The 10,769-nt window shown below is 39.8% G+C and overlaps 1 protein-coding gene across 1 annotated transcript in view; it reads left to right on the top strand.

Moving 5' to 3' along the window:
* Positions 1-997: 997 nt before the first annotated feature.
* LOC103373096 (uncharacterized) overlaps positions 998-10,769 on the top strand; it is a gene marked incomplete at its 5' end in the record, with an annotated part of 31,980 nt that continues 22,208 nt past the window's right edge. The window contains 2 exons of the mRNA XM_008302903.1: positions 998-1,139; positions 2,641-2,813. Of these exons, the coding sequence (XP_008301125.1) occupies positions 998-1,139; positions 2,641-2,813 (315 nt within the window). The remainder of the gene's footprint in view (positions 1,140-2,640; positions 2,814-10,769) is intronic.

Genomic DNA, 10,769 nt, shown 5'->3' with positions numbered 1-10,769 from the left:
TCACAAATAAACCATTTGCAGTAAGTTTCTGGTAAAAACAAAAAGAAATCTCTGCATTCCTTGGTGCAACCAAAAAGAGTAACCAACAGTCACTTTACAAATATCCAGGGACTCGTTAGCTGAGCTTGGTTGAACTGCAGGCTTTACAAAACATTTGGTGTGTGATTTGTTAGTCCTAGTTGCTAAATGTTAAAAACTTTTCAGACAAAAGGTTAAGATTCTAACCAGTCTAAAGTTGGAAATGTGCCAGGCAAGTCCATTTTTGAAGCACTTATATAAGCCTTCTGAAACCTAAAACTCTCTGTTGGGTTTGAAAGGCATGCCATCTTTTAAAATAACTCAAATTACAACTTTATCAAAACCAAAAACTGTAAAAACTGAGGAACAATTGTGAGATTTTCAGCTTTCCAACAGTCCGAAGCTCCTCATCTGTGGCATGCCTTCCTGTTAGAAATCCTAACCAAATGTAAACTAATAGGATTATAATATTTCATCAAAATCACTTTATTGTACATGTCTCCTTTACAATGTGCCAAATAGAATCCATTTGTATGAACCAAATTCCATTAAAAATAATACACAAACAATAAACATTTTCCATGGCACAGCAGTGAAACCATTGGTGACTTAGACGACCAATGGTCATGTGATTTTATTCAGTTTTTGTAAAATAAATACTCAAAGAAATGTTGAGGTTTTTTAAAAATGACTTATGGCATTATAACATTTGAGCTCTTTGTATTTTTAGCCATGGTTGTGCTGTTTCCATAAGGGTGCAGGGCTTCATATTGCAGTGAAAAATATGCCAAAAGTGAATATGATGACTGGAGCAACAAAAAAAAAAAAAGAAAAACCGCCTGGGGTTCAGGGGTTTAAAGGAGCTGATCAGTGACTTGCTGCGTTGCTTGGTGGAGTGAAAACATGCATCTATTGCTGTTAAATCTTTCTGCTCTACACCTCCGACTGTGACCTTTTGTCTCGATCTCTCTCCGTCCAGACTCAGGCCATGCGCATCGTGCGGACAGTCGGTCAGGCGTTTGAGGTGTGTCATAAGCTCAGTCTGCAGCATGCAGAGCAGGATGCTGACGGTCAGGCGGACGGGGAGAGTGACAAGTCGACGGAGGAGCCCAGCAGCAACGGTGAGGACGACCTGACAGGGTTCACCTTTATCTTCCATTCACAGTCTTGCCAGAGTTCATTCAAACATACCTGCAGGAACACACATGCTGGGTTGCTGTATTCTGGGCGGTTGTAAAAATGTTGTTACAATATAAATAAAATAGGTGTTAAAGATTAAAATCCTCGCACAAAAACAGTGAACTCAAGGTTTGTTTTCAGCTCACTTTGAGAGTCTGTTCATTCCTGTTTAACAATGTGCAAACACCTGCTGCTTGTCTGAGCTGTCAGGTAACAAACCTCATCAAACAGAAGAAACACAGCCCAAAACTAAGATGCAAGCATTAAGCTACTTTGCCAACACTTGCTGGAATGAGTTTTCTGTATCCTTGTATAATGACGTTGTGTTCCCAGTTTTTCCCTCCATTAAGATCAGTCACATATAAATTGTTAAACTGCTTTGATTTATTTACAATTGGAACAAGACCAAGAGCTCATTGTTTCTTCTTAGTCTGCAAAGGTTTTAATGGGATCCAACCTGGGAGTTTGCACCACCACCCATTTATCTTGATGTACCCAAATGCATATTAATTGTCATTTTCTTTAGCAAATTTCCTGAAATTGCAGACAAACAAATCTCTGGGTGCGATAACTACAAGTCACAGAAAGCTTTGTTCTTAGTCGTGTGTGTTTTCGGAAGCATCCATTTCAATTTGTAGATGTTTTATGTATATAGGAGGTTAGAAACATTATAGTTTCTAGCAGCAAAAAAAACCCTCTTCTTAACAAAGAGGCCTGCTGGTGTATTACAAAGCACATTTTACCTTCAGCATCTGGTCTGAACAGTGCTACAGTGTGGAAACAATGGTGTTTATGATCCTTTATTGGTCACTTTGGTCACTCGAATTTTGTGTCTCTCCTGGTTAAAGCTTGATGTTGCCCTTTAGTTTGATTACACGCCTCTTTATGGCCTAAATGAAACCGTCAGGCGTCATTAACTCATTAATTTAGAGCGGCGATCAAACCATAAGAATGTTTGGTTTCACTGGAATGCAAACAGATTTGAGGAACAACGTGAAGATAATGTGGATTGGAGTGCTCTCTAAAGCCTCGTGCTGCATATATTACATGCGGGATGGAGAGGGCCGCAGTGGGGAAGATTCTCGTGATTACAGCGCAACACAAGTGGGACGCTGCCTGTGTTACAAGTAATGAGTGTAATTTGCACAGTGAGTGAGTATTTGTGTGCCATCAGAGAAGTGTACATCATGTGAGAGTAAATTAGTGTGTATGTGCTCAAAATAGACTTAATGTAGGGTTTACTTAGAAAAACTAAGACCGTCTTTGTTTGATAGAGGCTTGGTCACTAATTTACTGTTAAGGTGGATGCATCAGAGCTTTCAGTTATCAATTTAGTGTGAAACGATATGATATAAACATGGTATTGGTAGACGACAGAGATGCTGTCGTCTACACAAAAGGCAAACTTGGAGGTGACGTTGCTCATCGATTGTTCCTCCACAGGCCGTAAACTGACGGGAGCAGAGCGAGGGGAGGAAGACGAGGACGGCAAACACGGAGGAAGGCGGGGAGGAGAGGATCCTTCAGCTGGCGCTTCACTGTGTGAGAAGGCGGTCAGTGAAATCCTGCAGAGCCTGGCTGAGCTAAACGTCGTCAAACCTGGACAGACCATCATGGTAAGATGCTGTCGGGGTGGAACACTGGGGCTTAAAAAGACCGTAATGCGGTTGGCACAATGTCCTGTGCTGCCCTATAAAGTTCACTGGATTGTACATTTCTAATGCCAAGCAGAGAGCATTGCACCTTTTACAATGCTGTTTAATGGAAAAGCATAATGTGGATGCTTTAAAGTCAGATTGGAATTTGGCGTGTTACTGTTGCTAACTGGCACTCATAGCCCTGTTGGTTGAGGTCTACATATGCATGCCTGTGTACGTTGTGTTTAAATGCACCATATAAATAAACCGACTTGACTTGCATCTATCAATTAGCTATATACCCACTTAATCCTGTAGAGGGGCTGGACGCTATCTCTGTTGACATAAGGTAAAAGACAGGCCCTGAACAGGTCACCAATGACTCACTTCGCTAACAAAAAGAGATAAACAACCGTGCACATTCACACCTACAGCCAGTTTAGGATCACTGATTGAGCTACCATGGGTGTTTTTGAGCTGTGGGAGGAAGCCTGAGAACGCAGACACAACTTGATGCCAACCAGCAAAATCAAACCCAACTCCTTGATGCTGTGAGGCAGTGACTTGACTGACTGGGGACTCATTGTGCCACTGAGTTTGTGTTTCACCTGGAGAGTAGAAGCGAGAAAGCAAGGCTGGCTCGGTTCCAAACTAAACGTTCCTTTTTATTGTAACACTAGAACTGCCAATATTCCAATACACCCTGGAACTGCAGAGGAGTTCATTTTAACTCCCTGTCGTCACGGCGTCAGCAATCACAATGTGATTGAGATGTAATTCGTCATGAAGCAGTGAAGTGGTTCATTTTCATCTATTTTGTTTTAATGAATTACACTTGACGAAATTCCTATTTAGAATTCGTTTTCTGTGGTTTAATACACTTAGTATATCTCATTATGGATTGAAATTGTGAAATATATTTTGAAATTGAAAAATAAACTGAGACTACAACAATCAACATGAGGGATACAGAAACAGAGTACTTTTCATACACGTACAGCTGGAATAGGTTGAATTGTGATATATTCAAACAGTAAAGACCTCCTTTGAAGGTAATTGCCTTGTTATGATGTCAGTATGGTGGGGTTTTATGTTTGTTTTTTATTTGCTGTACGACACATCATGAATCTTGAGTGTCCCGATGACCTTCGTACATATGAGGATTCAGACATCCAGGGTTTCATATGTAACAAACCTGAGGAACCAATCCTGTCAACTTGAAGGCTTCCCATACCGTCAGTATTCTTCAGAAACAGCTTTTAGTTTGAACATGTATGTCAGAAATGCTTTAATAGTACAGCTTGCCATTGTGTTATGTAGACTGCTTTTACTGCGTTTGAGCAGAGTCGTGGGTGAGCTGGTGTGCTCAAGCTGCAGTGAGTGGGGAGGAATGGGTTGAGAGACGGGTGAGGACTTTATAGATCCACACATTCTAGTAGAAACAACAGTGTAGAGTTACATCTAAGCCAGTTTAAAGCATGTAGAGGCTATTTTCAGGGAAAAAAATCAGTGACCAGAGAGAGACTTTAAGATCTGGTGAGTCACTGGCGCCTCCGTTGTTTTCTTTTTCCACCCTGCGCGGTACAAAGGGGAGAGTGTAGCTTGTGTTAGGTGTTGTGCTTTCATTGGTTCAGATGTGGTGACAGAAAATGACGGCCTGTCACTACTCACATTAACAAACAGTCCTCTCACTCAGCAGTAGAATTATACTCTATTCACAGCATGCACTAACACTGCTCAAATCACTGACAGGACTGAGCAACACCTAAAAATGTTGATTCCTCAGCCTGAAAACTTGCCAACTGCCTGAAATCTTGACATCAGTCGTCAGTGAAAAGTGACCAACGCCTTTTTTTAAATTTGGGATGAAAAATTACAAACTAAACTTCAAATGACTCCTGCATGAACTCTTGTAAACTCTGTATCTTGTGAAGAAGAGAAAAAAAAATGGAGCCACGTTAAAGGGTCCAGTTACAGTAAGTGATTTAGTAACAGTGGGGAACAGTGACTGTCTCATTTAGAAGAAATATTTACAAATCATTTACATTTCTGTCTGGCTCATGATTAGTTGACTGAGCTGCCCTGTCACTGAATCCAGCCTCTCTGACTAAGTAGTGCACATTTACTGAGAATTATTGGGCACTGTCTTTAAAGCAGAGGAGCAACAGTCTGCCAAAAAAAGTTTCTCAAGACAACTTTGAAAAAGTCATAAGCTTCTCTAAATAATGAAAGGAAGCATCAAAGTTGGCAGCCCTGCGTGTTGGAATGTGATATTACAAACCATTCTGATATCCGCTCACAGAGATACTGCAGTAATCAAATTGCCAGCTTTGACTTTGTAAGTCAATATCAAAAAATTATGGCCACTAACGTAGAGGTGTTATTACTGCTGAAGGGTTTGGGTTACTGCAGATTTGGCTCAGTAAGCGCACAAATAATTAACAAAAAAAAATATCTCCACTGTTTTATTTGTTTTTGTAAAGCCTCCCTTATACTCTATATGATAAGGTTATGCTTAAGGAGTTCCACAGTTCAAGACTGGGGCAAGATGGAGAAATGATTTAGAGTGCACATCTTCAGACAGTGTTTCTTGGAAAGTGTTCTTGCAATTGCTTGAGTGAAAAGAGATTAAACGAGCAGTTCACACTTGACTTGCTCACCTCTGACAGCTGTCCATTCACTACAAAACTGGGCTGTGATTTGGGAGTTGCTTAAAGTTACAAAACAACTTCAGACAAAACACTCTCAAATCTGATGTCTGAAATGTACCAGGCAAGCTTGTTTTTAAAGCACTTATGTTAACCTACTGAAACCGAAAACCCTCTCGTCGGATCGAAGGGCATGTTATCTTCAAAAGTCTCCAAAACTGCACCATTTGTCAGAATCAGATTTTTCTGATTTTCAGCTCTCCAACAGTCTCTGAGCTACTGATCTGTGGTGTAGCTTTCTGTCAGAACACCTAACCAAATTCAAGCTTAATGTTGTAATCTTTATTTACATGTCCTCTTAAAATGTGCCAAAAATCAACCATTTGCATGAACTAGATTCTGTAAAAAAAAAAAAAAAAAGGCAAAATGTTGTGTTCCGTGGTGCAACTGTGAAGACGTTGGTGACTTAATTGACCAATGTTCATAGAATAGAACAGAATAGAATGGAAATACTTTATTAATCCCCAAGGGGAAGTTTGGTTGCTACAGCACCAAGAGTACCGCCACCATAAATACTGATAATAAGCAAAAATAAACAATAAGAAAATATAAAATGCAAAATGTACAATAAGTGTAACATATCTCAGTAGAAAAGTCGTGTGTTAAGTGTAGTGACAAAAATTAAAGTTCAGTAACCTTTTGAAGTCAGATGAACTGCAGACTGTGTATGCAACAAGCAGATGGAAGACAATGTAGCAAAATGTAAGATATAGTAAAATAGCCATAGTATATGGAGGGAGCCACCTTTTTTTTTTTTTTTTTACCGATAGAAATACCTGCGGACACTTGTAAAAATGTTATGCATGATGATTTGTGTTTATTTCGATTTTTGTGAAATAATCAAAGAAATGGAACCTTCTTTTTTATGATTAGTGGCACTATATTGTGTTATAGTGCACTGAAGACATTTTAGAGCTCTTTTGCTTCTATCCATGGACTGTTTTAGAGATGCGGGACTATATCTGTGCTGTAAAAAGTGAGTCCACTATGAGTAGTAGAGAGGAGCAAAAAAAAAGAACAAACTGCTTGGGGTTCAACAGGGTAAAGTACACTCAGCCCTTAACTGTGCCAGTATTTCTTGTCATGCTGACTGGTCAGCTAAGTCTTAAAACAGCAAAATTCCTTCTAAAGGCAGCCTCACATCATAAACCCCACATTCATACGACTGTACATCTCTATCATAGCCATAATGAATGTTCCCCATTTATTACTGACGCTGACAGTAGAGGTGAGGCAGCAGCAGCGTCCACACTGTGACGAACACAGGCTTCTTTCCTCCAGAGTGCTTCTGCCTTTTGTAGCTACAGAACATCAGCTCTGCTCTCTTGTTTCATTGCTTTGGCTTTATGGTGTTTTGATGCTATTATCTGGGCATAGTGCTGCCAAATGGCTCATTGAACTAAGCAAGTACAGTATAGTGCTTTGTCATCTGCTGCAGTACCTGACCAGCGCTCCATGACTAATAACGGCTCCAATCTGGCAGCATATTTTAGGTATAAAATGACCCCGGTCCCTGTTGCGTGACATAAAAGAGGACCATTTTTGTTTGACTGAGAGTTGGCAGACTTTGGATCCCTATGAAGTAAGGAACTGACAATTATCTTTCTCTAATGTTTTGACAGTGACAGGATGAAAGATGCAAACATGTAGGCTTTGGTGTGTCATGATGAGTTGGTTTGGATTTGTCATCAGAGCCGGTGCGGTAGACTCGGTTGTTATCATGCTGCTAAAAGAGAGTGAGAGAGCGGGACTGAAGCGGGGAACCTGAATATTCCTGCTGGCTATGTAAGGGGGACACCTAATCCCAAAAACCCAGTCTGTTCCCTTTGATTTCCGAGAAACGCCACCATAATCCCATTGAGGGGTTCACGAACATCTGCTCCATGAAGATAAGCAGCGAAGGAATAAGAGAGAGGGAAGGAGAGAAAGAGATGGAGGTAAAAATAATGAAAGGTTTGGATAACAGAGAGGAGGACTAGATGGAAGGCACTGATAGACGATGTGGTTCTGTTGGGTTCGGGAGTTGCAAACAGGCAACACAAGGGTGGAAAAAGCTACAGAAACACCTCCACAGGCCATGCTTTGTAATGCCGTTGATTAATTTAATAATCAGTTCAAGGCCCTGAAAAGAGTTTCTTAATGAGATTCTGCTGTGAACAAAGTACGTTGGCACAAAAATATGTGTTTGAAAGTTAGAACCGTTTCAGTTGTTTCACACCAAAGATATTTAATTCTACGATTTCATTTAGCAGACGCTTTTATCCAAAGAGACATACATCTGAGAGCGGATACAACACAAGCAAGGATCTAGTGTCTAGTTTTTGTATTTTTGTTTTTGTCTGACCTGATGAGGTGGGTGGAGCTTAGTTTGAAAAAGGGGGATGATGTCGACCAATCACAGCAGAGAGTCACACATGTCCGAAATCATCCACTCACTCCCTACTCACTATACAGGGACAACTATATGGTGAACTATGTAGGGAGCACCTTAGCAATGTAACATTTCAGACACTACTCGAGCTATTAATTATGTCGCTCACTAGCCACGATTTGTGCCGTAGCCACGTAATACAAACACATCAAATTCCCATTTTATTGCCTGGCTAAGAAATGAGTAAAATAAAATTTGACAAAACATAAACAGGAAATTACTTACATTTTAATGACAAGTTTTTGCGCTCTCGTTCGTCTTGTTCGCATTTCCTTTCACACAATGCATAACGGTACATATTGCTCGGTTAGTGACCATTGACTGTACACTACTTTTCACGGTGCATTGTGGGATATTTTGAGTGCACTATACAGAATGTAACATTTGTAACTTAACATTCGGACAGCACTACAAAATGGCCAAAACCCTATATAGTGCACTATGTAGGGCAGGGGTGCCCAATCCTGGTCCTCGAGAGCCCCTATCCAGCATGTTTTAGATGTTTCCCTCTTCCCACACACCTGATTCAAATGATCAGCTCATCACCAAGCTCTGCAGAAGCCTGATAACGATCCTGATCATGTGAATCAGGTGTGCTGGAAGAGGGAAACATCTAAGACATGCTGGATAGGGGCTCTCAAGGACCAGGATTGCAGTAGTCACAGTCCTGACATCCTACCCATCTGATGGTGTTTTTTGCGCCTCCTACATTTTTACTCAACTTGGAATCAATGTTTTTGACACTTTCAACTTTTTTCTAAGTGCTCCCATGTGATACCAACACTGGGGAAAAATGGTATCACATACTATATGTATACTATAGATATTTAACAACCTACATTTTTAATTTGTTTCCATACTTGTCTACTATCTGCGCTGTATAAACACAGCCTGCAGTTCAGCCCAGTCAATCAGTCATCACTTCATCACAATTTAAATGCTTCTTTACCCTGAACTTTAACTTGGTTGTCTGTTAGTTATTTGTGAATATTTCATATAATAAAGAAACATTTATGATTTTCAGCTTTTAAAAAAAAAAAAAAAAAAAAAAAAAGAAAGAGTTTTCACAGCCCTTAAACTATGAATTGTTTTTTGGGTTAATTTTGTCTAATTATACACTTGATTTTCAGAGTCTTTAATAAATGATATTTACAATGCATTGTTTTGGCTTGATGGATATGTCTTTGATATGCCTTAAAGCTTTCTTTTTTCTGTAACATATAACTATCCATTCCTCAATAAGTAAAAATTTGGATAATAATTCTCATCATCTGCTTCATCAGGACTGTGGGAGTGTGATTTGATTGTAACTGTTACGTGGGGATGGTTTCACACTGACATTTTACATGAGTCTGTAGAGTTTAAACAGTTTTTAATTTGCTCTTAAAGTAGCGTAATGCAAGTTAGACAGTTACATAGAGACTTACTTTAAATCTAAAAATCCTCACTTAGATTACCTCAGATGTATTTGTGTTTGCTGACAGTATTGTGGAGGAGGCAATAAGAAGGGAAAGAGTATTCTAGCAAGAACCTGCTGGGAAAACTGACTGTGGTCGCATTTTTTTAGATGTTGTTTGTTTGTTTTTGTATTATGACATTCTTAGCTGCATTTCCCCATTAAGATGTCCTTGTGACTGTTCAAATTCAAGACGGTTTTCTGCTGGCGTGAAGGAAACTGAGCAGTTTGTTGCAGCTGTCAGGTTATTCATGTTTTTGAGTTTGAGAAAACTTGACCCAGAAATAATTTATAGGTTCTACTAAAAATAGTCGAGAGCTGAACAACTTTGTGTAACAGATCAGTTTAGATTAAGTTGGCTGACAAGTGCTACCTCACAAATGCAGGTATTGAAAGACTAGTTCTCCTTGGATCCAAGGAACACATCACTAAATCCCACAGCACACTGATCTGCAAGAATTAAAAATCCTGTAATGAGCAGGCTTAGCGCCTCTGCATATGCCCTGATGAGGACTGTGAGTTGTAGGTGCTAAGCCTATTTATGAAGGATACTTTTCATTTTTACACAGCAGTGTGCCTTGGTATGTTTTGGTTATGACTTACTGTTAGCACCTTGCACTTCTTAATTAAAGTCTGACCGTTAGATCTGAGCCACTGTGTCTGTGTTTGTGAAACTGACCCAATGTTGTGATTAGAATCTTGCTAAATGTTGACAGCATGTGAGATCAAACTACTAAAAAAAGGTGCAAACTTGGCGTGTAGGATGCCGTGTTTATAACTTAGCTATAGCTACTGGAGCTAAAAGAGTAGATCGTCTGAATGTATCAAAAAATAGAATTGAAAGCACCAAATGAAAACCTATTTTGGTTTTTCTTTGCATCATGTGAACTGAGATGCACTCTGACAGACCTCAGTTGACTGTGTTGTTTTTACAGGGTGCTGTTTTGCCCTCTAGTGGTGGAATACAGGCATGACAACATAACATGTGTAGCTGTAGCAAACAAAGTAATGTCATTAGTAGAAACTGATGTGACAACACGGGCATGATTGTCATGTGTTTTGCATACATGTGTTGTCAAACAGACATGCTCTGTTTTTCTATTCTTGGTGATATAGACGCAGAAACACACAATTGCTCGACCCTTCCTTTCTTTATGAGAGAGGCGGTGAAGTGAAAAGCTGCTTAGGGAATGTCCCATTTCTCCAGGAAATATTTGTGCTACCAGAGATCATCTGGAAAATCATCTAAGAATCCAGGGAGGAGGGAGACAGAAGGAGACTGTGCATGATATAGTAATGAGCTCAGAGATTATTCCAGCTCTAGTGAGGAGTTAGAGTCG

Source organism: Stegastes partitus, unplaced genomic scaffold, assembly GCF_000690725.1.
Source record: "Stegastes partitus isolate 25-593 unplaced genomic scaffold, Stegastes_partitus-1.0.2 Scaffold1905, whole genome shotgun sequence".
NCBI lineage: Eukaryota > Metazoa > Chordata > Actinopteri > Pomacentridae > Stegastes > Stegastes partitus.
The sequence above is the reverse complement of the archived record's forward strand: the minus strand, read 5'-3'. Positions and strand labels throughout refer to the sequence as shown.